The sequence below is a fragment of the Ahaetulla prasina genome, chromosome 14 (assembly GCF_028640845.1).
Source record: "Ahaetulla prasina isolate Xishuangbanna chromosome 14, ASM2864084v1, whole genome shotgun sequence".
NCBI lineage: Eukaryota > Metazoa > Chordata > Lepidosauria > Squamata > Colubridae > Ahaetulla > Ahaetulla prasina.
In genome coordinates, this window is record NC_080552.1 from 24,525,992 (window position 1) to 24,552,069 (window position 26,078).

At 59.2% G+C, this 26,078-nt stretch overlaps 2 protein-coding genes across 9 annotated transcripts; one reads left to right on the forward strand and one right to left on the reverse strand.

Moving 5' to 3' along the window:
- Positions 1-321: 321 nt before the first annotated feature.
- GLIS2 (GLIS family zinc finger 2) lies at positions 322-10,811 on the reverse strand. Of its 5 annotated transcripts, none has more exons than XM_058157728.1 (7): positions 10,546-10,811; positions 4,536-4,769; positions 4,254-4,432; positions 3,601-3,777; positions 3,371-3,504; positions 2,926-3,044; positions 322-2,667 (listed from the first exon to the last, which is right to left on the reverse strand). In XM_058157728.1, exons 2-7 carry the CDS (start codon positions 4,699-4,701, stop codon positions 1,886-1,888), a joined length of 1,557 nt encoding a protein of 518 aa, XP_058013711.1. In that variant the 5' UTR covers positions 4,702-4,769; positions 10,546-10,811; the 3' UTR covers positions 322-1,885. The 5 variants fall into 5 exon arrangements, with proteins under 5 accessions (XP_058013711.1, XP_058013713.1, XP_058013714.1 ...); XM_058157730.1 differs by having other exon boundaries at positions 10,685-10,803; XM_058157731.1 differs by lacking the exon at positions 10,546-10,811 and adding an exon at positions 5,941-6,671.
- An 8,412-nt stretch (positions 10,812-19,223) lies between these two features.
- On the forward strand, positions 19,224-25,755 carry TFAP4 (transcription factor AP-4). Of its 4 annotated transcripts, none has more exons than XM_058157734.1 (7): positions 19,224-20,679; positions 22,119-22,284; positions 22,729-22,823; positions 22,913-23,083; positions 23,259-23,339; positions 23,938-24,099; positions 24,654-25,755. In XM_058157734.1, the coding sequence occupies exons 1-7, from the start codon at positions 20,068-20,070 to the stop codon at positions 24,834-24,836; spliced, it is 1,470 nt and encodes a 489-aa protein (XP_058013717.1). In that variant the 5' UTR covers positions 19,224-20,067; the 3' UTR covers positions 24,837-25,755. The 4 variants fall into 4 exon arrangements, with proteins under 4 accessions (XP_058013717.1, XP_058013719.1, XP_058013720.1 ...); XM_058157736.1 differs by having other exon boundaries at positions 20,475-20,679; positions 22,725-22,823; XM_058157737.1 differs by lacking the exon at positions 19,224-20,679 and adding an exon at positions 20,801-21,136 and having other exon boundaries at positions 22,725-22,823.
- The last annotated feature ends 323 nt before the right edge of the window (positions 25,756-26,078 follow it).

The following is a 26,078-nucleotide window of genomic DNA, read 5'->3' on the forward strand; positions in this document are numbered from 1 at the left end:
GGTGGCATTTCAGTTAACATCCGGAAAGACTCCCCTCAAAGGGGGTAATTATGGTTGACTGTCCAAGCCAGATAGCCAGTAGGCCAGACACCTGACCAGCTGCTTGTGGGACCTTGCCTTAGTTTAGTCCGATTGCCCAAGGCCAGCTTTGCTGCTGTGGGCTGCACAGGACACCAAACCAAAATGTGGATAGCTTGGGTTGTGGCATCATGACTTGTATGGGAGGGAGAATACATGAAGCCATCTTTTCTCTGAACATCTCCCTTCCCTTCCCAAGACATATATACAGACCAATCGCAGATATCACCAGCACCTAGCAAGGCTTTTTTGTGTACTTTATTGTTCTTGTCATAATCATCCTCCCTTCTGGAGGACCGGTGGGTCAAGTTATAGCTTATCTTTTTCTGTCTTAAAACTATACTAACATAACTGAGGCAAGAGGAGGGCATCACCCCCAACATAACCTACAATCAAAAGGCACTTAGAAACAGGAAAACACTGGCAGCCTGCGTGCATCAGTTCCGAGGCCAGTTTGCCCAGCGGGATGCTTTGAGTGGGAGCCCCGAGCAAGCATGCATGTGCTTGGGAGTCCAGCTCCCCGGCCCAGGTGGTTCTGGATCCTTGGGACTATGTGGACCACTGAAAGTTTGCCAGGAATTGCCTGTAGGGGCTGCTCAAGGGAGGTATGTAGATGGCACAGGGACAGTTGCAGGTCCCTTGAGGGGTGGGATATATAGGGGGATACCCAGAGATGCCCTTGTCTAGGAAAGGCGGTTGGAAACATAGTGACCCACCAATACAAGGAGGGCAGTCAAGAGGTGATCTGGGCTGCTGCAGGAGCCAAGGGGTGGAGTGGCGAAAGGCAGAGCAAATGCTGCTTCTCTGCTGGGCTCCTGAAGCTGGTACAGCCGGTGGCAGGGCCTGCATTTATGATAGAGGGGATGGGCTATGTTTTTCCCACCCATCCCTAGGTCCCAGCTATCTCCTGGCCAGGCTTGACAAGTTCATGGCTTCCTGCTGTTAGTGTAGCAGGTCATCTTGGATCTGCATAAAAGGTGCCAGCTTGTCCAGCGCTCTGCTTTTCTAAAAGCAAGGGAGGGAATCCCCCCAGCCATAAAAAAGAGGCTCTTGCAAAGTTTACAGGGCAGAAGCAGCCCAGGACCCAGCACAGACTGAACCTTCATCCGGGGATGCTTTGCCATCTTCTCATCCTCACTGCCTTTGTTGCACAGCTTTAATATAAGAAACTGCTTATGGAGGGAAGTGCGCAGTTCAATTCCTCCGTGTCAGGGAACTGTCTCATCAGCAGCACACGCCATGGTGTGCCTTGTCAGAGAGGTCTGAACCAGGCAGAAGCCCTGGGCTGGAGAGGAGGGAGGCAGCTGATAACAGCTCTTCCAGGATTGGCTTCTGAACAGCAGCCAAAGTGGGGGAGGAAAAGGCCTCTGAGCCACAGGGCTGCACTGCTGGGCTCCAAAGAAAAAACGGGGGATGGGAAGCACCCTAAAGGCAGAGAGGAGCAAACTGGGCACAGCAAGGCCTGCAGTGTGGCTGCTGCCAGCACCAAAGGGGCCAAAAGAAGAAGCGGCACCTTTGGGCGGAAGCTTCTTCAAGTGGGCTCCCCCAGTGATTCTTGAGCTAAAGCAAGGCTGAGAAAAGGGGGGCCGGGCTGAGAAGGTCTTGCTGGGGATGAACCCACCAGCGCTGCTTCCTGCATTGGCGCTCCTGGGTCGGCCCTGCCTGGCATTCGGCAGAACAGAGAGGGGAGGGTGGAATTCCTGGCTGCTGCCCTGGGAAGCTTCTTATTGCTTTGCTCACATGCATCGCTCACTCAGATTGAATACCAGAAGGTCCCCTTCCAGTCCTCCTCCTTGCTCTTCCCTACTTAGCTCACCACAGCTTCCTTCAGTAAAACGGAGCCAGCCGGGATTACCATCCAACCTGGTGGCAGAGTTTCCGCGGTTGCCCCTGAGTTCATGCCAGTGGACAGGTCCAGGATGCCCCCAGGGAGCAGAGGGAGGCCGTCTGTGGTTGTCCGCAGCTTGGCCAGTTTCACTCTCTCACTGGTTTCCTTGCATCGGCTGCTTTCACCAATGTCGCCTTTGAAGGGCCGGGCCCTGCTCTCCTGCCCTCGCTCAACAGCTGCCTTGGCAGAGGTGCCAGCCAGCAAGGACACCACTGGCAGCCCCAGGCTGCCCACTGAGAAAGGGGAGGCCAGCAGGGGGTTCTTGGCCAAGTTCAAAGGGGCAAGCGTGGGGCTGGGCAGGCCCGCAATGGCGGCCGTGCCCAGCCCACTGCAGGCTAAGGTGCTGAGATCCAGGGGGGCATGGGGCAGAGGGAGGGGCAGGCTATGGCTGCCAAAGAGGGCAGCCGGAGTAGGCACAATGATCTGTGCCCCGCTGAGGTATGGTCCATTGGCCATGAGTGGAGGGGCCTTGGTGGGGGGCTGCAGCTTCAGCAGCTCCTGCTGCTCGCGGGTGATGAAGTGCCCGTGGGCCTTGATGTGCTTACGGAGGGAGCTGGGGTCGGTGTAGCGCTTGTGGCAGCCAGGCATCTTGCAGTGGTAGGGCTTGTCCACGTAGTGGGTGCGGGTGTGCTTGAAGCGGTCGCTGGAGTTGGAGTAGCGCTTGCTGCAGCCTTCATAGGGGCAAAGGTAGGGCTTCTCCCCTGCAGGGAAGAGTGGGGAGCAGGGCTGCTTCAGGGAGGAGGAGCTCTTGCCTCCCTCTCCCGCATGGGGTGGGGGGCTTTGGGAGGGTCGAGGGAGGACCCTGACCCCCAGGCCATCCATCCCACTGCCCTCTCCAGGACCCATCTGGGGCTCATTGGATCCTGGCATTTGTGGCAGGGCACATCCAGAGGGTCAGGCCAGTCTGGAGGGAAGCTGTGCTTACTGGGGGGATGGTGGTGGAACCCAGTCAGACTCACCTGTGTGGGAGCGGTTGTGGATCTTCAGGTTTTCTAGCCGGGAGAAGCTCTTGTTGCAGGTCGGGCAGCGATGGGGCTTCTCGTTGGTGTGTGTGCGGATGTGGATCAGCATCTTGTACCTGCAGAGCAAAAGCCACTCACAATGGGGGACGGGTGGGGGGGACTGGCTCCTTTCCACCACCCCAGCGCTTCAACAGCTGGGAGTGCCTGCCTCCAAAGACCAATGCCTGGCTTCCTGCCAGGGCTGTAGGGAGTCGGCTGACAGGAGGGATTTGGGCCACAGCCGGGAGGCCAACAAAATGGCCGTGTGGAAGCGTGACCAGAGCAGCCTTCCCCAGACATTCCATGCCCATTGGAGCATTGAGATTGCTGAGCTGTGGCGCCATCCCAAGGCTGCCTGGCCAAGGCAGGCCCCGTACCTTCTCAACAGCAAGGAAACAATTACCTGGCGTTGAAGCCCCGGCCGTGGCGGGCACAACCCTCCCAGTGGCAACGATAGCCAGCATCCTTCTCTGGCTTCACGTGGAAGTCGTTGACGTGGTCCACAAGGTCTTGCAGGAGCTCAAACAGCTGGTTGCACTGTGGGGTGGGGGGAGAGTGAGGCCTGGGGTCACTGGAGAAGAGCATAGGCACCCCAGCTTGGCAGAGGCGGTTCTGAAAGGAGAGACTGCTCACCTTCGACCAGTGGCACACTAGCTGCTTCTGCACAGCCGTATCCAAAGACAGCCGCTTCTCCTTGGAGGGCGCCAGGAAAGTGGAGCCGGGCAGGTGCAGGGACCCTCCTGAGTTCAGAGGCAGGAAGAACTGGAAGGAGCTGCGGAGACTCTCAAGGTAGCGCAGGGACTGCAGGTCCTGGAAGGACGAGGAAGGGCAATTGGCCGGCAGCCTATCCCCCCCCCCCCCATAGTGAATGGATGTTTCTGTTCTGCCAAGGGCAGACCTTCTTCCCAGGCTCCTCTGGAAGAGCTGGAAGCAGAGTCAGCTGCTCAGGAAAGCTGCTGGGTGTGGCCAGGGCAGGCGGAGTCCCTCTGCTTGCCCCCCCTTCCCCCCCCCCCGCCGTTCAGGAGCCTCAGCTGAAGAAAAGGAGCCATCCCCAGTGGCATTAGACATAATACCCCCTTGAAAGCCACCAGGGGAGGGGGGGCAGAAACCTCCATGGCGCAGAGCCTGTCAGCGGGGAGGCTGCACTGCTTCATCCCCAGCCTTGAGGAAACATGCCAGGGAGATTCAGGAAAGCTCTGGCACATACATGGGCTTTGTGAGCCCCCCCTTTGGGATGTGCGGCAGAGTTGGCATGCCTTGCTGCACCCAACCACCCTGACACTTACACGCAAGCTGGTGCAGTTCACCAGCCCCCCACTGCTCTGCCTGTCTGGGGAGGCGGATGTGTTGCCGTTGGGGGGGGTGTCCCGGCCTGGTGGAGAAGGGGACAGGCTCAGGTCAATGGTAGGAGGCGAGGAGAACCCATGGTCTCTCTTGTCTTGGCATTGAGGGTGCGGCTGGAGGCCTGGAGGGGGCAGAAGATGGATCAGGATCAGCAAGCAATGCACCCCTTTCCCACCAGCAAGGGAGCAGCCTAGCCCACCCTCCCTTCCCTGCCTGCTACTCACCCTCTGGAGGGGAGCCAGGGCCCGCTACCAGGTAGCCCTCGTCCTCTGAAATCTGGCACAGAGTTCGGCCCTTGGTGCTACCCAGGGCCCAGTCACACTTCTCTCGGACATCCGGGAGTTTGGAGACACTCAGCTTGAGGTCCAGGGGCTCGTCTAAGGAATGCATGGAGGGCCAGCAGCGAGGGAGCAGATTGCTCTGGTCAGCTGGGGTGGACTCGGGGGTCTTCTGTCACCCTGCATGGGATTTGGAAAGGCAGGGATGCCTCATTTGCTCCTGATATGCCAGCCTTCCCCAATGGATCCTCTAGGTCTACCTGTCCCAAAGCTGCTCTATGGAGAATCCAGCAGGGGGTTGCCCCCCCCCCCCAATGCTTACTACTTCTGGGGCTGCAGGAGACTGCTCTCTGAAGGGAAGGGTCCGAGGGGGCCAGCAGTCAAGCAGGTGGGAAAACCCAGCCAGTTGCTCCCTGCCACCCCCCTGAATATTTGGGGCACAATGGGGGGGCAGTTGCAAAAGCAAGGCCGTCAATCTACCCTTCACATCAGGCTTTCACTTTGTGGGTGCCAGCACCCCCTCCCCCACAGGAAGACCTTCCAATTGCAAACAGCTGCTCCTTGTTCTTGCCTGCAGGCTGTGGAGCTACAAACGGGTGTGGGGAGGGGGTGCTTCCTGGGGAAAGGGCGGCAGCACGGCCTCACGAAAGACACACACCCCACCGGCCAGGGGGCAGAATGCGACGCCTTGGGCATTGGGAAGCAGCCCCGAGCCTTGCTAAAAGGGGCCCTGTGAGGAATCAGAGCGCCCACTTCATAGGGAAGGGCGGCCATCTCCTGCAGGGGAATGGGCAAAAGGCTGCTCTCCTCTCGAGGGCCGTTGTTGCCGGTCAGGCCCAGCCCACTCCCCTCATGCGGCCCCTTCCCCGCAGCTCGGTTGCCCGAAGCGGCGCCCGGATCGCTCCGGGGTTCAACGCGGCGCAGTGTCCCCGCCCTCCCGGCGAGCCAGGCGGGCCGGCTGCTGACACGTGTCTCCCCCTTCCTCCCACCGGCCAGGCCGGCCTCGACGAGCGTGCGAAGGACCCGCGGCCTCCGCACTCCAGCCCAGCCGGTCCTGATACTTTGCCCATGCTCAGAGGGCGCGGCTGCCGCCGGCCTGACCCGCAGGCGCTCCTTGGAGGCAGTTCCGCCCGAGGCCGCGGCTCTTGCGTTTCCTCCGGCCGCGCCCCCGGCCGCCAGGAACGCCCGCCCTGCCTGCCGCATCCGCATCCGCGGGCAGGCCGGGCGCGGGAAGGGGCGGCGGGCGCTTCCCTCCTCCGGCAAAGGCGCAGGGAGGGCCCCCCGCCGCACTCTCCGTGGGCCTGGCACGCCGCGCCCCCCGCCCAGCTCTGGGCGGCACCTGCGAACTCACCCGACCCGGATGGCGCAGGCCGGCTCCTGCTTGCCCTCCCCGCCGGCCTTGGCGCTGGGCCCGGCCGGGCTGCGGCTCAGACATGCTGGAATGCGCAGGCCCCTCCCTGGAAGTGGGGGGGGGAGGCGGGCAGCCAGAGGGAGAAGCACCTCGGCGAGGCCAGCGCCGAGGCTGCAATGCAGAGGCGGGGGAGGGGGAGGGGGGAATCACAACACGCGCATTTGAGAGAGGGGCAAAGATCTTGGCAACCCCCCCCCCCACGCTCTGCACTGGGCCAGGCTGAGGCCCAATGGGGGGGCGCTTCTGGCACCGAGCTACACCCCACTCCTCTTCCTGTGACTGGGTGAAGTGGTGAGGGCGGTGAGAAAGGAGGTGCAGCCTGGCTGGGTGCAGAGCAGCTGAAGGGGAGAATGCAGGTGTCAGGCCCCACTGTGGGCCTCTCACGGAGGAAGCCCTGGCTTAACCCAGCCCCTACACTGACACAGCCGCACCCTGCACCTGGCGCAAAGGGGGGGGCTACCAGCTCTACAGTATAGCCATCAGGGCCCACGAGTGAGTGCGCCCAGAGGAGAGACAAAGGGCAGACACATAAGGACGTCACTGGGAAAGATCAGACCGCATCCCCTGGAAGTCTCCCCCCATTCAAGATGCAGGCCACAACAGGGCCTTGCCCACCTCCCTGGCACTGCTACTCTGCCTGTTCGGGTGCCCACCCTATGCCATTCCCTCTTCCACATGGAGAGCCCCCTTTGCCCAGCCTTTCCCCTCCTCCAGGAGACATGCCTGAGCAGAATCTACGCTGCCCCAGCGGCCTCTCATTCTCCAGTGTCAGGGGCCTCCTGGCAGAAGAGCCTCTGGCCGGCTTCAACCAAGTCCTGGCAGCTGCCAGAAGCCAAGCACATGGCCAGAGGCCTTCCGTCTCCTGCTCCCTCGGAAGGCCAGGTTCACACAGCAAGCATTGGGATCAGGGCTTCAGGATGCTTCAGTGACAACAGCCCAGGAGATCAACAGTCTAGGGGAGGCACCATTTCCCACGGAGAGCCTGGAGTGCTAAGGGAGGAGCTGCTGCCCCTGCTGTGCAGAGCAGCTCTCTGCCTCCACAGAATCTGGCCTCCCCCCCCCCCGCCTTATTCCAGTGGCCTCTCGCTGGATTCCTGAGCTGCTCCCAGGAGCTGGGCTGGGTGGGACACTGGATGGGAAGCAGCTCCCCCGCCCTGCGAGGTAGCAGTAGCTGCCAAACCAAACTGGCCCCAGAGCAGAACATTCCTGGGAACAAGCCTTCCCAGAATCCAGAGGAAGTCAACCGAGGGAGCCACTTGCAGGAGGGGCCGGCAGGCCTCCCTCCACAGCTGTGCAGAGGCACCTAATGTCCCTCCAGAGAACAAGAAGGAGCGTCCAAACCAAGCCTGGCAGACGAACAGAAGCTGTCCTGCTGGCAAGACCCTCCCCAGCTGTTTTCTTAAGACTTGGACACTTCAGGGGGAGGCCGGATGGCTGGGCACTCCATGCCTAGGCGCAGTTCCCTGCTCCTTCATCCCTGGCAGACCCACCTCACCACTTCCCTCCTGTACTGACTCATATCAATGACAGCCAGGCAAGGACTGGATGTGGTCAGGAAGCAGCCAAGAACACAGAGGCAGATCTCAGGCGCCCTTCCTCCAGCTGCCAGGTCCTCTCCAGGACTGGTACCCTGGAGGGTTCTTCCAGGTTCTTCTCTCGATGTTCAGGACTGCACCACTAGCAGGTGAAGAGCTGTTGCCTGACACAGACTACACCAGCCTGAAGGAGACCACCTATTCAGCCACCTCTCTGGTGAGGAAGGCAGTTTAAAATCAGCAGCTGGTGCCTCTGCCTGGCTTCCAGGAGCCACGCTGCCAGCCAAGGTGGGGGAGTCCCCAGCCAAATTCCCTACTTAATCTATTTGCTGAGGGGCTCCAGGCTCAGGACCATGTAGAGAAGCAGCCACACAGTTTAACTGAATCACAAGCCACTAGTTCTCAGGTAAAGAGATGGATCTTCCTTTTTCTACTCTCCAACCCCTCAGAATATATGCCAGGGGAGTGGAATGGGACCACCAATAACCTAACAGCTCAATGGATTACAGCTTATTAAGTCTTTGGAGTAAATATGTACACCAGGGTGCATTCCTTTTTATTTATTCATGGGATTTATCTTATTTTTCTAACAAAACAGAGTGCAAGGCACCTATAATAAAATACCAGCAACATCCATCTAGTTACCTTTACTTCCCTTTCATGAAACATGACTAAAACAGCACTCATGGTAAACAAAATCAGTATGAACCCGCAGCACTTATTTGTTGAATTAAATACCTAAAGCCCATCTAGTAGGAATGCAGGGGGAGGGGGGCACTGCTGGGACCTGGCTGGGAAGGTCTGGAGGTCCCTCCAAACATGCCCCCACCCACTGGCAGGAAGTCAGAGGAGGCTCTGTCCAGTTGGCCCACCTGGTAGTGGCTCCCCCCCCCCCGCTCAGTTCCAGGCGCTCCTTGACTGGGGCCCCGCCTTCTCTGGGCAAAGAGTAATCCTGGCTGTGATCTGGGCACCTTGCAGGCCCTCCCCATCTGTCCAGCACAGCCCCATCTTCTCAGATTTGCAGAAGCCCAGGTTCACCCCACAGAGCTCGCTGACCCCTGCCCCAGGGGCGAGAGGCTTGGGAAAGCACACTTGGGGAATATACCAGTGGGATTCGAGGCAACTATGCTGTCAAGAGCCCCAGAAAGCAGCTATGGACAGTGCCTGGGTGGGGCAGGGATCCATTCAGTTGGCAGTGCCCCTCTGCTCAGTGGCTAACTCACCTCGCCCTCTTCCAGCAAGAGCAACTCCTTTCCTACCTATCTCACCTCCAAATGTTCTGCCCTTACCCCCTCTGTCCACCCAAGCACAGCCCTGCCTCCTTGGATGCAAGACAGCCGATGGCACCCTGAGTGACCACTTCACCTGGGCAGCTGCCAAGCTAATGCAAATTCAGCCAAAATGGGGCGGGGGCAGGAGGAAAGCAGGAAGCAGACCAGCATGCCCCAGGTTGTTGAGTGAGGGGCAGCCCTGGGAGGACTCTGCTGGGGTGTGGGGGGGGCGCTCTTGGCAGCTCCCTGCCCTGGCAGTCTGATGAGATGGCTAGCAGCCTTTTTTTCTCCCTCCTGCCCTTTCTGGAAATCAGAGGCAGGACCTGCAGCCTCTTTGGAACAGGCAAGAAGGGCAATCCTACACTGACCAGTGCCCCAAGTATGCTCACGGCTAGTCCCTTAAATAGCTTTAGAGAAATGCAGCTGAGAGAGTCAGATCCTGAGATCACCCAGAGCCCTCAGACTCAGAAGCAAGGGGGCCCTCCAACGGCAGGAAGACTATCAAGGGCTGGGGAGACAATCAAGTCCTGTCAGTTTCAGCCATTGAGGGTCTCCAGCATGATGAGAAAGGGGGTTTCTTAGGGCCCCTAGGTTGCCCTGCCCATATCTCAGTCAGACTGGCTCCCCGGAGGGCATCCCTGCTTCCCCTGCTGCACCCCATCTCCTGCCCTCCAGTTTCCCCCCCCCCTCAAAAATACAGGTCTCAGTGCACAGAATTTTCCCCCAGAAAGGGGGGGGCAGAAAATGCCAGTGCTGTGGAAGACACCCAATCAGGCCCGGAAGGGTGAGGGGTCCTGGGAGAGGAGTCATCCCTGCAGCCCCCTGCTCAGGTGAAGCTGGGAAGGGGAAGGGGAGACAAGGTCAAGCCCACCTCCCACTCTAGAGAACTGCTGGCCTTCTAGCCAGAGTGCCCCCTGTGTCCAGTGCAGGCAATGGCTGTCCGTGGCGCCTTCCCTTCTGGGCTACAACTCCTCACCATTCCCAAAGGTTTTTTTAGGGGGGAGCATAGAGTGCAGTGGCCACATCCAGGTTTTCCTGCTCTCTGCTGGGACTCTGCTGCTACAGCATGCTTGGGTGGCTATCAGAAGGGAGGTCTCGCCAGGACATTCCTGCTCTTCCTGGCTCCCCAACAAACCACAGATCCACTCATCTTGTTCAGACCCCACACTCTGACAGACTGCACCCTGACCGCTGGGCCAGAAGATGCCATCCCCCAATGGGTTGTGCCCTGGAAACTCCCTTTCAGCGGGAAGATGTGCTGGAGCAGAGCAGGAAGGGGATCCCAGCTGCCAGTCCCAAAGGACCTTTGAAGAAGGGCTACCCCATGGTGGCCCGGGTTCCCGTGGTGACCCTGCGCTTTCCGCTCCCTTCTTCCTCGTTAGGTTGGCCTGAAAGGGTCGTTTCAAGTCCAGGAGGGGGACGCAGCCCTCCTCTCGCGATGTGGGTAGCCTCCCCTGCCCTCCCACGAATACCCCCGGGGTCGAAACCCACAGGCAAGGCGCAGGGCGGGGGCGTCGTGCGCTCAATTAGGGCGCTGAGGTTCCCATTGCAGAAAGCAAGCAAGCCAGAGAAGGGACGCCGGCCAGAGGGATAATGGCTTCCAGCAAAGGACAGGCATGGTTTGCCGTCGCGACGACTTCCCCCATCTGGGTCCGATCCATCGCCCTCCTCCGCCCGGATCTCCAAAGGCGCCACCTCCCTTCCCGACCGACCGACCACCTGCGCCCCCGTGGCCTTACCTTGGCGCTGGCCGGTGGTGGAAGGGAGGGAGGCGTCTCGGCGCGGCTTTGTGCGCGCCCCCGGTGGCTAGGCGACCGGGCGGAAGGCTCGGGAGCGGCGCTGGGGCGGCCCTCTTTGGGGGTTCTGACAAGCTTTCACCTGGGGGAGAGAGCTCCGGGGGGCGCCTCGCCGCGCCGCCTCGGCCACCCCCACCGGCACCGATGGGGCGCACGGCAGCAGCGCCACATCTGCGCCTCGGCAGGGAGGGCGGGCGGAGAAGATGCCGAGCGAGCGAGCGAGGGCGGCGGAGGAGGAGGCGAAGGGGAGGGTCTCTCCGGCTCCCCTCCCCCGGCTCTGGGACGCGGGGGGCGAGTCCCGCGCGGATGGAGGTGGCGCCTGCTGGAGAGGAGGGGCGGGAGGTGGGGCGGGCGAGCGGCCCCTTCCCCTTGTCTTGAACGACGACCTCCGGCGCCGGATCTCCCGAAGAAGGCTCGGCTTTCCGTATCAGGCTGGGCGGAGTGGCGCTCCGGCGCCCTCCCAGGGGGCGGAGGGGGGCAGCAAGCCAGCCTGCCTCTTCCACCGGCGGGAAGCGCCGGGATAGGCCGGCCCCAGCAGCAGTCGCACTCGCCACTCTCCTAGCCGGCCCCAGCAGCCGCGCTCGCCTTCTCGGGGGGCGGGGCGGCCAGTCCACGCAAGGAAAAGGTGGGAGGGCGGCCGGCTCCGCTCCGAGGTTCGTTTTTATGACTCGCGGCCGTCCCGGGGGTCCCCCTTGACGGCCCGCCAATAGGAGCCTGAGGCCCCCGCCCGCTGCGGAGGGACCCTGCTGCCCGCCTCGCCCACTAAGCAGGCGGCTGACTTGGGGCCCCTCCGGCCAGCACGCAGGGCCATCCCCGACGGACGGGGGCTCCCCTGGCTCAGAAGGCAGAGCGGAAGGAGCCGGAGATGGAGGCGGCGCCCGGCCGCCCATATAGGAAGCGCGGTGGGCAGGCGGGCGGACCTTCTGGTGCCTGGACGAGCGAAGCGGAACGGAACGCCCTTGCAGGCCAGGACGGAGGCTCTTCGTGGCGGCTCTGCCGGGCAGCAGGATAGTCGGGGCGGAGGTTCGCTCCGGCCTTAGGATACCGCGACGCCGGCAGGGAGTTCCCCGAGTTTCTTCGCGGCAGGCCGGCTTTGGCGCCCTTCTTCCTCCGGCCTTGACCTCGCAAGGCGGGCAGTGGCTGGCTGGCATCCCGGCTGAGCATCCCCAGGTTCCCGGTCGCTAAGTGGCCTTTTCCGGAAGAGATCCAGATGAAACTCAGCAAAAGCCACTTTCTCCCTTTGCTCTCCTTCCATCGGGCCCCTTGGCAGCCCGGCCTTGGCAGAGCAGAAGGTGCTCCGATCTCTGCCTGGCCAGACTTCCTGCCCAACCCTTGGCTCCTCAGCCTGGGCCACCAATCCACGCCTCTCCTCATGCTTCAAGCACTGTCTTCCCTGGCCAAAGGAGGGGATGCCAGCTGGCCACTAGGACTCGATGAGGGAAAGCTCACTGCCCTTCCTCCTCTTTGGCAGGGAGAGGCCTGGCCTGGCAGCAGTCCCAAGGACTAAGGCTGCTCTGTAGCCCTGATGGAGAAGTTCCCCAAATGCCACACCACAGCACTTCCCCCTGGTGCCCCTCAGAGAATAGGCATCTATGCGGAACTGGAGGCCCAGAAGTGCCTTGGAAGCGTCATTGTGCTTTGCCATCAGCCCAGATCAAATGGCTCTTTGGAAGGCTGAAAAATAGCAGTTACTCTTAAGACCCATTTCCCAGCTGAGCTGTGCCAGAAGGGCAGGGACAGGACTCCAGCTCCAAGAGGAAGGCTTACTCACTCAAGTAATTCAGGAAGAAAATTGAATCCTTTGCACTGTTTCCTTTTGTTGCTGGAATTCTTATGTGCCTGTGATGATTCCATCTGGGTTTTTTTCTGCTCTGTCTTCCTGGCACCTTATATTCTATGTTTGTGATTTCTGTGTCATATAGAGAGCTTTGGATCCGGGTCAATTTAAAATGGGAGAAAGCAAATAAACTCTGAAACTAGACGGCTGTGCTGTATTCTCTTAGCCACAAGGGGCAGCATCTCTGGCTATGGTGCAGATCTACCTCAGCAACAGCACTTGGATGGTGAGGGGGCATTGAACATTTTTTTTTGTTGTTGTTTACATTTATACCCCGCCCTTCTCCGAAGACTCAGGGCGGCTTACAGTGTATAAGGCAATAGTCTCATTCTATTTGTATATTTTTACAAAGTCAACTTATTGCCCCCCCAACAATCTGGGTCCTCATTTTACCTACCTTATAAAGGATGGAAGGCTGAGTCAACCTTGGGCCGGGCTTTATTTTTTATAAATTTATAAATTATTTTTTTATTTTTATTTCTTTATTTTTTATACATTTCCCCAAGTGCTTTACGCCTCCAACTCATTCTGTGACATTTAGCCTCTAACAAAGACAAACTATATTGCTCCTCACTGCAGGGAACCCAAATGCTATGGGTCAGAGGGTGGGTGATGTGCCCCAGAGAAGAGTCTGCCTCCAAATCCATATTGGGATCGGAGAATCAAGTTGGGGCCTGGATACCTTGAGCAGGATGTGTGATCGTCCATCCCCAGTCTGGCTCTTTCATAAGGGTGCCTTTGCTTGTCCCAGGGCATCTTACCCTCAAGAGTGTGGCCCTTCGCAATCTGTCACCCAGCAGAGAAGAGAGGGTGCCTGAGCCACCCTGCTGACTTCTGCCCTGTCCAAATGATAGACACGGCTCTGGGACACTTGGTTCTATACCGCTGGCCACCCTAGCCAGTCCCTGGCTGTGGTACCCTTAGCTGTGGGCACGCCTGACCCCCTTTGTTGCATTCAGAGCATCTTTGGCCTGTTCTTTTACTCCGGATTGGAAAGGAAGCGAAGCGAGGTCCTGGCAAAGAGACCCAGACCAGCTTTCAGAAGAGAGATCGGCTATAAGAAAAACTGCAGTCATGCTGGGGAAGATTGTGAAGTAAATAGGAGCTGCATCTCGTGTTGATGATTCCCAGGCCAGGGATGCGCTCAGCTCAGCTACCAGTAAGCCCCTTGGCAGGATTGGGACACTGTTTGTCCTTTTCTGGCATCCCTATGAGGCAAAGAGGAAGAGGAGATGTCAAAAGGAAGACCACACTCATTGACCTTCACTCTTGGGAACTGCAAACGTGCACAATGGGAATTGCAGTCATGCTGGGTCACTTCAGTTCAAAGGCGTGGAAGGAGCTGCCATTTGACTTCTTGACCCTCCAACCTCCCTTACAGGCCAGGGCCGATTCTCAGCATGCTATCCATGTGTTCTTTGGTCTTGGCTAGCAGAATGTGACCCCCACTGCTGCAACTGTCTTGACTATGGCTAAGGGTTCAGATTCTGCCGCAGGGACTAACCCGGTCACCTGAGCATATGTTGCTCTGGCTAGATCTAATGCTGTTGCTGTTGCCCATGGGCTCAGACTGAATCCAAGAGTACTCCAGATGCAGGTTCATCTCCCCTTCGGGCCCATAGCCTAGCCTTCCCTTCCTTGCTGTATCTTCCCTGGGTGAGCACTTCAGGAAAGAAGAGGCATCAGTGCTGGCCAGAACCAGTTCCCCCATCGGCTTTTCAAGTGACCAAGACCACGCTCTTCTGACTGCTTGGGTCGGATGTCCTCCCCCAGGTCGGCATGGGGAAGAACAGGCTTCATCTCAACCCTTCCAAGACTGAGTGGCTGTGGATACTGGCATCCCGGTACAGCCAGCTGACTCCATCGCTGACTGTTGGGGGCGAGTCATTGGCCCCTATGGAGAGGATCCGCAATTTAGGCATCCTGGATGCACGGCTGTCCTTAGAAGAACATATGACAGCGGTCGCCAGGGGAGCTTTTTATCAGGTTCGCCTGATACGCCAGTTGCGTCCCTTCCTAGACCAGGATTCCCTATGCACGGTCACTCATGCCCTCGTCACTTCCTGCCTGGACTACTGTAACGCTCTCTACATGGGGCTCCCCTTGAAGAGCACCCAGAGGCTTCAACTGGTCCAGAATGCGGCTGCGTGGATAATAGAGGGAGCAACTCGAGGCTCCCATATAACACCTCTCCTGCGCAAGCTGCACTGGCTTCCGGTGGTCTTCCGGGTGCAATTCAAGGTGTTGGTTACCATCTTTAAAGCTCTCCATGGCATAGGACTGGGTTATTTACGGGACCGCCTGCTGCCACCGATAGCCTCCCACCGACCTGTGCGCTCCCATAGGGAGGGTCTCCTCAGGGTGCCGTCAGCCAAACAATGTCGACTGGCGACCCGCAGGGAGAGGGCCTTCTCTGTGGGGGCACCTGCTCTCTGGAATGAGCTGCCTCCGGGGATACGTCAACTCCCTGACCTCCGGACCTTCCGACGTGAACTAAAGACCTTTTTGTTTTATCGCGCAGGGCTGGCTTAACGTAATTTGCTCTGCGCATGCGTGGGGAATGGAGGCTCGCGGCTGAGTCGGGAGACAGCGAGGGACATTTTACCTTGAGAATGGAGGCTTCCTGAGACTCGCCGAGCCGCCTATACCCCCTGACCCGCTGGATTGTCACCCCAGCAGCCGTAGGAGGGGTTTCTGGACCCTCTCGGGTTAGCGGCTGCTGAGAACGGGCAGGGGCGGCGGCGGCGGCGGCGGCGGCCCTTCCGTTTGGCGCGGCCTGCTGCGAACGGCCTGCTGCAGGCGGTCTGTGGTCGGACGGCTGTTTTCGGCCTGTTTTCGGCCCGGCAAAACAGCGGCCCGTGAAAATAGCGGGCGGCTGTCTTCCGGCCTGTGGCCTGCTGGCGACCTGCTGCTTCCTGATTCGGACGTCTTGGACTGGCGTCCTTGGCACCGGACGGTTCCATCTTCCCAGCAGCCCGGATGTTTGGGCTGCTGAGGTTTGTGTCCGCGCGGAGGTGGTGGACACGAAGACCGGGCCTGTTGGGAGTCTGCAGATGGTGGCGGCCATGGCGCGGGCGGTTGAGGCGGCGGGTGGAAGGACACGGCCCCGCCCGCGTTTGTCTATCGGCGCCTGGTCTGCTGAGTTTACATCTCGCCCACCCTCATCGCCGGTGTCGGAAGTTTGGGCGAGACGCGGCATGGACATAAGGCAGCGGGGGTGAGCTTTGAGAACGGCGCCCCTCTCGATCCCATATACTATGCTCCTTGCTGGGTCATTGTTGCTTCGACGGGTTTTGAACTCCCCCCGCCTTGTTTGAAGAGGTGGGGGAGGGGATTCCACCCGGTCTTGTAAGAGCTGTCGGGGGTTTCCCTTTCCGGGAATTGACAGTGCCAGCGATGGTTGGGGACGATGGCGCCTCTCACCTTCTTGCCATATGGGTGTTGGCCTATTTTTGACTTTGACTTTCCATCGGACAAAGGGGCCTCCCATTGGTTGGACCAGCTATTCTTGCCTTGTCCATTCTGAGGAAATGTCTTTCTCTCGCTGTCTCTACTTTTCAACATGCGATACTCCGCACATGAACTCCTCTGCCTGCGAGGTGCCCCCGCCTCGCAGGAATGGCCCTCTGCACTACCAAGGGCCGGCCTCAATGACGGGTTTTGGGACCCACAGAGGTGGCATGCGTCGAGGAAGAGCCTTTGGGGATTTTTAAATAGGGAATTTTTAAAGGGGGGGAGGGCAAGGGCGGGTGATGGGGGAAACCCGTCGGGAGGTATGTCCAGTCCTAGCGCTCACGACATTATTTTAGCTGGTGCGAAGAGAGGGGGGGAGGGGTTTGAACAGAGCAGAGATTATCATTCCATCTGTGCGGTAAGTGGGAGGGGCAGATATGGCGGAGGCAGGGGGCCGTATCGTTCTTTGGGAGCACGTGGTCGATGTTTAAAGGCGATCACGTGCTCCGCCCCCAGTCCCTACTCGTTCCCGGATGGTCAAGATCCTCAGAGCTCGGGCCTCGGCTGATGCTCTGCAATGCCCGGTCCGTGGTTAATAAGGCTCCCCTGATTTGCGATCTGATTCAGGGGGAGTCCGCGGACCTTATGGGCATTACAGAGACCTGGTTGGGCACAGAAGGGGGTGTACCCCTGGTAGAACTGTGCCCGCCGGGTTTCTGTGCATTCCATCAGCCGAGGGCCCAGGGTAGGGGTGGCGGGGTGGCGGTTGTGATTAGAGAGTCTGGAGCCAAGGGAGTCCACTGTTCCTCAGATAGCTGGCTGTGAATCCCTCCTTGTGAAGTGGGGCCATCGTAATCAGATGGGGTTGTTGATCACGTACCTGGCTCCTTGCTGCGTGACTACAGCCCTACCTGAGCTACTGGAGGTGCTTGCTGGCGTGGCGGTTGAGATCCCCAGACTTTTGGTCTTGGGAGATTTCAACTTGCCATCGGCCGGCTTGTCATCAACAGTGGTTCAGGAGTTCCAGGCCTCCATGACGGCCTTGGACCTGATTCAAGTAACTGATGGCCCTACACACATCGGGGGAGGCACGCTAGACTTGATTTTTATCTCTGGTCAGTGGGTTAATGATCTGGAATTAGGAGATATAGTGAAAGAACCATTGTCATGGTCGGATCATTTCTCCTTCGCCTAGACTTTCGAACCGCTGCTCACCACCGCAGGGAGACGGAGCCGATGCGTTGGTTCCGTCCCAGGCGCCTGATGGACCCGGAGAGGTTTCTGGCGGAGCTTGGGCGTTTCCTGAGGATCTTACCCACGGCACGACTGAAGAACTAGTTGCGGCTTGGGATCGGGCGCGGCTGGGGCTTTGGACCGTGTCGTGCCTTTGCGACCTCTGACCCGGCGCAGATCTCAATTGGCTCCCTGGTTCTCCGGGGAGCTGAGAGAGATGAAACGCCGGAGAAGACGCCTAGAGAGTGTTTGGAGGTCCAGCAGGTCCGAGGCTGATCGGACACTAGTGAGGTCCTTTACCAGGACTTACCTAGTGGCAATGAGGGAGGCGAAACGCTCCTACGTTTCCACCCTCATTGCGTCGGCAGATAACCGCCCGGCCGCCCTGTTTGGGTGACCCGTTCCTCCTTCAACAAGAGGCGGGATGACCCCTGCAGGGTCGAGCCGAGGAGTTTAACGGTTATCTATACGATAAAATCGTTCAGCCGTGATGGTTTGGACCATGATTGCGATGATTCAGCTGAGGTGACAGAGACTCGTCTTGTTGAGGTTATTTGGGATGAGTTTGATTCTGTGGCTCCGAGGGCGTGGACAGGTTGCTGGGGAGGTTGCATGCGACCACGTGTTTACTGGACCCGTGTCCTTCCTGGTTAGTACTGGCTGCTCAGGAAGTGACACGAGGCTGGTTCAGGGATTATAAATGCTTCTTTAGTTGAAGGGGTTTTCCCCGCCGCCTTGAAGGAGGCGGTGGTGAGACCTCTCCTGAAGAAGCCTTCCCTGGACCCAGCTATTTTGGGAAATTATCGTCCAGTCTCCAACCTTCGCTTTTAGCGAAGGTTGTAGAAATGTGGTTGCATGGCAGCTTCCCGGCACCTGGAGGAAGCTGTCTATCTAGACCCGTTCAGTCCGGCTTCCGGCCGGTTATAGCACGGAGACGGCTTTGGTCGCGTTGGTGGATGACCTCTGGAGGGCCAGGGACAGGGGCTGTTCCTCTGCCTTGGTCCTATTAGATCTTTCAGCGGCTTTTGATACCATCGACCATGGTATCCTGCTGCGCCGGTTGGAGGGATTGGGAGTGGGAGGCACCGTTTATCGGTGGTTCTCCTCCTATCTCTCTGACCGGTCGCAGTCGGTGTTGACAGGGGGGCAGAGGTCGTCCTCGAGGGGCCTCACTTGTGGGGTACCCCAGGGGTCGATTCTCTCGCCTACCCTGTTCAACATCTACATGAAGCCGCTGGGTGAGGTCATCAGTGGGTTCGGGGTGAGTTATCATCTGTACGCTGATGACACTCAGCTGTACTTTTCCACCCCGGACCACCCCAACGAAGCGGTCGAAGTGCTGTCCCGGTGCCTGGAAGCCGTACGGGTCTGGATGGGGAGAAACAGACTCAAGCTCAATCCCTCCAAGACGGAGTGGCTGTGGATTCCGGCACCCCGGTACAGTCAGCTGCATCCGCAGCTGACTGTTGAAGCAGTTAGTGGCCCCAAAGGAGGTGGTTCGCAACTTGGGCGTCCTCCTGGATGGCCGGCTGTCCTTTGAGGAACATCTGGCAGCCGTCACCAGGAGGGCTTTTTACCAAGTTCGCTTGGTTCGCCAGTTGCGTCCCTTCCTTGACCGGGATGCCTTATGCACGGTCACTCACGCTCTGGTTACGTCTCGGCTGGATTATTGCAATGCTCTCTACATGGGGCTGCCCTTGAGGTGCACCCGGAGGCTGCAGTTAGTCCAGAATGCAGCTGCGCGAGTGGTAATGGGAGCCGCTCGAGGCTCCCACGTAACACCACTACTGCACGGCTTGCACTGGCTTCCTGTGGTCTTTCGGGTGCGCTTCAAGATCCTGGTTACCACCTTTAAAGCGCTCCATGGCTTAGGACCCGGGTACTTACGAGACCGCCTGCTGTTACCGTATGCCTCCCATCGACCCGTACGCTCTCACAGAGAGGGCCTTCTCAGGGTGCCGTCCGCCAAACAATGTCGGCTGGCGGCTCCCAGGGGTAGGGCCTTCTCTGTGGGAGCACCGACGCTCTGGAACGAACTCCCCTGGCTTCGTCAAGTTCCTGATCTTGGACCTTCCGTCGTGAGCTAAAAACATACTTATTTATTCAAGCAGGACTGGCATAAATAGTGATTTTAAATTGGGGTTTTAGAGATTTTAAACATTTGTAAATTTTTTAATTTTTAAATTATCGGCCATTTATTAATAGTTTCTTTTAATTTCTTTTAATTGTATATACTCTGTATTTTATTTCGGCTGTACACCGCCCTGAGTCCTTCGGGAGAAGGGCGGTATAAAAATCTAATAAAACTAAACTAAACTAAACTAAACTAATTTTAAGATGGGTTTTATTAAAATTATAGTTCTAAATTTTTGCTTCAGCTTAATTGAATTAGATTTTTAAATTGCTTTTAATTTTTGTGTAATCTGTTTTTATTTGGCTGTGAACTGCCCTGAGTCCTTCGGGAGAAGGGCGGTATATAAATTAAATAAATAAATAAATAAATAAAAATTAAGCCTAAAACGGCAAGAGGCCCCTCAGCAAGAAGGGTGGCCCTATGGCAGGCATTGCCCAGTATGTCAAGGGCCAGCCACCAGCAAGCAGGTAGAGTGTAGCCAGGCTTCTCCAGTGCTTGGGTGGCTGGCCTTGGGCAGTGCTTGGATGCTACTCCAGAGCTTGGCTTGCCCGGCACAATGCCGTAGGTGGGGCTTGCCCTGACCCACTCCTTAAACTGGTCCCGTTGCAAGTTCCAGTCAAGGCAGACCTCTGGTCCATGTCCCGTCAGCTGTGTGGGACTACAAATCCCAGCATCCCTACTTGGCCAAAATAAGGCTTCCACGGGGGCACCTGGCCTGGCTCTGCATGCCCCCACCTCGCCTGTGCCACAGCCTTCGCGTCAGTCGGGGAGCCTCCCCCACCCCATTTCTCGCTGGTTCCCCCTGGAGATGCCCGCCCTGGCAGCTGCTCTGGGGAGCAAGGCAGCTAGGCCATCCTGGCGGGGAGAGGCCGGGCTCTTCCTCCTCCCCTCCAGAGCGAACGGCCCTCGGGAAGGCAGGAGAGGCTCAGCCACTTCGCCCCCCTCGCAGACTCCCACCTGGGGGCCGCCAAGAGCCCCGGACCGCCCGCCGCGAGTTCCGAGCGCCCGGTCAGCGGAGCGCTCGGGCCGGGGCTTTCCTCGGCGGCTCTGCCGGCCGGCACTGCTGCTCAGGGCGGCGCGGCAACCGCGGCGAATCGCCCTTTGTTTACATGGGCCGGTGGCTGGCGGAGGCGGCGCCGGCGGAGGGAGGGAGGGAGGCGGGCGGGAGGGAGGCAGCGCTGCGCTCGCCCAGCTGTTTCCCGCCTTGAGCAGACACGCGCAGGGCCAGAGCCGGAGACGCACCGCGGGACCGGCGGACGCGTGCTCGCCGGCCGCCCGCCCCCCCGCCCCTCGCGCTCGCCGCCCCGCGCCGGCCCCGATCCCGGCCGGGCATGGAGTACTTCGTGGTGCCCGCGCAGAAGGTGCCCCCGCTGCAGCACTTCAGGAAGACCGAGAAGGAGGTCATCGGCGGGCTGTGCAGGTGGGTGGGTGCGCGCGCCGGGCTGGCGGGCGGCCGGGCTGTGGCGCCGGGCCACCGCGGAGCGCGGGAGGGACGGGGATGGCGGCGGCCGAGCACGTGGGTCTGTTTGCTGGAGCGCGGCGAGCGGCGATTTTCCGGCCCGGGCGGCCCCCGAGGGAGCGGGGACGGGCGGCGGGGCGCTACGGGACCCGCTTTGCTCCGACCCCCGCGAGTCCGCGCGACCCGGCGGGCCTCTCCCAGCCCGCCGCGTGTTTACTGGCAGCGAGGCGGCCGGGCCTGGCCGTGACTGTGCAGCCTCCGAAGGGGCGGGCCTTGCCGCCGCGGGCTGCCGGGACATGTAGTGCCGGGCTCGGCCGGCCACGCCGCGCCGCCGCTGCCTCGCACAAAGGCTGCCCGCCGCTGCACGTGCCGGCCGGGGCGCCGCTCTTTGTGCCCAGCAGCCCGCCTGGCAGTGCGGGTAAAGCAAGCGCGGCGCCGCGGCCCCCCTCGGTGTGTCCGCCCCATGCCAGCTGGGCTGGAAGGCGACCTCCACGTGGGGCGCTACGCGGGGCCGGGCAGGCCGCGGGCGCCTCTGCGGGCCGCTCCAAAGAAGCCCCGATCCGGGAGCGGCTTTTCCCGCTTCTGCTCGCCAGGGGACGCCTCTCCCATCCCCGCCGGCATGCGAGGCGGCCTTTTCCCTGAGGGCCCCGCGGTGCCCGCTGGTCTTCCGCAAGGGCAGCCGAAGCGCGCGGTAGGCGCCCCGGTGCTCCGTGACTGCACCTTTTCACGCAACACAAGGGCCACGTAGCCGGGCCTGCTTCTCCGTTATGCCAAAGTCCACTGATGCGTCGAGGGGGCCCCCGCAGCCATCATCTCGCCTGGGTGGTCGTGGGTGAAGTTCGGGGCTAATTGGGCCCCTCTGGGTCTCCTTAGTGTGGAAATGCTGCTGGAAATGTAACCGCAGGCAAGACATTTTAGCTTGACAGGAGGGTCACGTGTGGCCTGGAAAACGGTCAAAGACATAAAATGGATTGGAAAGTGCTTAAGCGCAGCAATTTGTTGAGGTTCTTGAAAGCCCCACCATGACAACAAAGGGACAGCAGGCACCAGCACCCCCCCCTCCCCAAAGGGCCTCTGGGTTGTTTCGAGGGGCTTGAGCTGCCCTTTTGCCAGCAGTGAGAAGCTCCTCGTAAACCCCCTTAAATAGAGCTGCCCTGTATGCCTCCTCCCTGGATCGCAGGGCATCTCTGAAGCAGCTACCAGAGAGAACCTTCCTGGGCACCACAGACTGGTGTGCCGGAGTTGCGGGGCTGTACTCTGCACTATGAAGGAATCCTAAGGAGCCCCCCTGGGAGGGAGGGAGTCAGGAGTGGCCAAGAGAGGCTGCTGGGCACTAGGGCTGGCCACTGGCTGGGGGAGCCACGAGGGCCCCGTCTCTAACCTGTGCTCATCTGCTGCAGCCTGGCCAACATCCCCCTGACCCCAGAGACGCAGAGGGACCAGGAACGACGGATACGCAGGGAGATCGCCAACAGCAACGAGCGAAGGCGCATGCAGAGCATCAATGCAGGATTTCAGTCCCTGAAAACTCTCATCCCACACACGGACGGGGAGAAGCTCAGCAAGGTGAGAAGCTGAATCTCCCCACTGATCGGAGGTCGCCAGCAAAACTGCAGTAGTGGGGTCGGCAGGGGGTCGAGCAAGTCCCTGTCAGGCCCTGGTGGCGGGTGGGGGCCAACTCACCAGGACTGGGGAGCAAAGGCCTTGGGGCATCATGCTTAGGAAAAAAAGATGGGGGGGCAATGGGCTGAGGAGCCTCCGCAGGTTGAATGCTGCAGCTGAAAGGGAGGACCCAGGGGAGAAAGGGGGTGGGGGCTGGTCCCTGGGGAGCAATGGGGTACATACAGTCAGCTGCTGAAAACCATGGCAATACAGGGAGCCTCGGGGAGCAGAGCATGGGAGGGGAAGTTGGTTGAGCAGAGGGGCTGGCTGCCTTGCCTTTTGGGGGGAGGGGGCTGCCAGGTCTGCACCCTCTGGAGTTCTCTGCTTGTCTCTTCTTTGGTCAGGCAGCGATCCTCCAGCAGACGGCGGAGTATATCTTTTCTCTGGAGCAGGAGAAGACGCGGCTGCTGCAGCAGAACGCTCAACTCAAGCGCTTCATCCAGGTGGGCGCCACGGAGGCCTTGGCTGGGAGGGGCACTCTTTTCCCCTCTGGCTCTTGCACACACCCCTTCAATCTGGGCCTTTTTGGCAGGAGTTCAGCGGATCCTCCCCAAAGCGGCGGCGAGCAGAGGACAAGGACGAAGGCATAGGGTCACCGGACATCTGGGAGGATGAGAAGGCTGAGGACTTGCGTCGGGAGATGATCGAGCTCAGGCAGCAACTAGACAAGGAGCGCTCGGTCCGGATGATGCTGGAGGAGCAGGTGTGCCCTGCGGGTTTGGCGACTGGCTCACTGGAGGTTTTCTGGGCAATGTACCAGTGAAGAGATGCCCCAGGGGGCTGGGGGACAGGGCGAGCAGCCAGAGGCCCCTTCTGCACACAAAGCCTCCCTTGTCCATTGTGGAGGGTGACCAGGTCTTTCTCTGGCTGGCTGATAGGTGCGCTCTTTGGAGGCTCACTTGTACCCGGAGAAGTTGAAGGTGATTGCTCAACAGGTGCAGCTCCAGCAGCAGGAACAGGTGAGGCCACAGCACCCAGAGACACCTGGGCAGCAGAGCTTTGGCAGGGTGAGCGCATGGCTCAGTCAGTCCCCCTCCTGGCCTTTTGCAAACAGGGTTGTGCCATTTCTGGGCCATGGACAACAGGAAGCTGCATCACTGCCTAACCATCCCCAGCAGATGCGCAGGGGAGGGTGGCATATCTTGGGTTAGGAAAACAAAGTTGGGGTATCCAGCTAAGATGGCTATGCCCAAAAGCAGGCCTCACTGAAAAGTTGAGGGTGGCTACAGCGCCCGCCTTGTTGGTTCAGAAGCATCTATAGAGGCTTCTCCATTCACACGCACTTCTAGTTTTTTGTGGCCCTGGAAAGGGGGGACTTCATCCTTGAGGTTCCAGGTGTGGCTCAGGGCTTCTGCGGTCTGGTATTGAGGAGAAAGGCTGGAAAGGGTGGGCTCTCAGATCCACCAGGGCACGACAAGGCTTGAGTTGTCCCAGGGTCTTCCGGCTGCTGCCTCCCCGTGACTCACTCTCAGGCCCAGGGTGGCCTTCCGGTATGGGAGCCCCGCTGTTCCATGCGGTTGGTGCGGTGTGCCAGGTGTCCTTCTCTCCTCTCACCAGCTCCTGCCTGCTCATGGCCCCCCAGCACCCACCCAGCACCCAACGGTGATTGTGCCTGCACCACCTCCGCCTTCACACCATGTCACCGTGGTAACCATGGGGCCCTCCTCAGTGATCAACACTATCTCAACATCCAGGCAGAACCTGGACACAATCGTTCAGGTGAGAGCAGGATGCAGCAGTTCCTGACCTGGAGAAAGGAAGGGGGACTTGGCCTCCTTCAGAGAGGCTGGGAAGTGGCCCCCTCCATGGAACAGGCCCCTGCGGATGCCCCCACGAGTAGCTACCAGCCTCACTATATGGTTCTGCTGCGCTCCCTGAGAACAGCGCCCCTGGTTTCATCCCCCTTCTTTGCCTGGCTACACTTGAGCCCCTTGGAGGAGAAGAGGGCCTCCAGGGAAATTCCCTTTGAAACTGGCATCTGTCCCAGTGGCAGCTCAGGGTCAGGTCCTTGCCCGTCTCTTTCAGAATCTGCAGCTTCCTTCTGACCAGTCCTGGCACACTGTTTTGTCCCTGATGGGTTCCTCCAAGTTGGGTAGAAATACGGGTGCTGTCCTCTTGGCCTCTGCAGGGTCCCGACATGGCCACCAAAAAGGTCCTTGGCTTGCTCCAAGCGGCAGGCAGCCAATCCCAGGGCAGGAAGGACCCAGCAGAAGGCTGTCGGTCAGTCTTTGGGCAGAGAGCCCACCGGCATTTACTGTGCCATCTTCCCCCAGGCAATCCAGCACATTGAGGGGACTCAGGAAAAACAGCTGCTGGAGGAGGAAGAGCAGCGCCGGGGTGCAGTCATTGTAACCCCTGCCCGGGCCAGCCTGGACCCCTCAAACTCGGACACGGCCTCTGACCTGGAGGCGGAGGACAACGATTCCATGGAACACAGCAAGGCCGGGATGCCCTGACCTCTGCCTGGCAGTGGGAAGGCGAGCAGGGTGGGGGCGAGGGAACTTCAGGAAATGTGATGAAATTTTTACAAAATACCACAACATTTGGGTCTATTTTGTGACCTTTCAATACTGTAAGTGAGAGCATTAGGACGGGGATGAGCTGGACATTGGGCTCTCCAGCTTGAAGCAGCTGGGGAAGAGACGGCAAGCTGCGAGCGGCCAGGCTCTTCCAGGACAGAGCTGGGCAGACTCCCAGCTTAAAGGATGGATTTTCTCTGGCACCTCCGGCCGTGGGAGGTGTTCTTAGGGGCCTTGTCCCTCTCTGGCCTTGCTCCTGGCCCTTGGAGGGGCGAAGGAACCCCCGAGGCCTTCTAAAAGCTCCAGGGAGAAGGCTGGTGGTGATAGGCCTCGGGGTTGTCTCTGCCTCATTGGTCCTCCTGGCACACCTCTTGGTACAGGGAGACCCCTGGGGGCCCCTCCATTCTCGGGGGATGGTTCAGACTTGGGGGCCTTTTCAGAGCCTGGCAGAGAGCATTGACCCCGGCCTCTCCTCTGGGTGGTTTCATTCTTGGAAGCACTTAAGTCCGTTCTGTGGGTTGATTGGATCCGCAAAAAGCGGCCCTGCTCCGTGGCGGTTGCTGTCGTTGCATACTGTGCCTCCCCATCTCTTCCTCCTCCCCACCCCCGCCGCCCATTTGGACAGAGGTCTTGGTCAGGGCTTTTTCGTGCTGGTTGCTTTTGGTAGGTTCCCCCCCAGCCACAGCTGTTCTTTTGTTCTTTCATATTTTTATATGGGTTTTTTTTGTTCTTTTTTTTTTTACAAGTTTTGGGTCTTTGTGTTCATTGAGATGCTATTATATTTTGTTAAGAAAGTGGAAAAATGAGGCTTGTGCCTTTGTAAAGAAACAAAATAAAGTTTGTACTTTGTTTTTTATATGTCTTGTTTAGTCTCTGGCTAATGTTGGAGGACAGGCAAGAAATTTGTGGGAGGGGCTTCAACTGTGTACCAGAAGAGGAACAAGGTTCACTATAAGCAAAGGTTGCTGTTCCCAGGCCAGGAACTGCATGAGGAGTGGGCCACGGACCCCCGCCCCACTTTCTCCATGTTCTGGAATTCAGTTCCCAGTGCCTGCCTTCCCTTGCTTGCAGTTTCTGTGTTGCCCAGCAGAGGGAGCTTGTGTTTGCCCCTCCCCTTTGTGGACCAAGAGGATAGTGGCAGGATGGGTTTTGCCCATGTGGTGGCATCAAGTGGCTGGG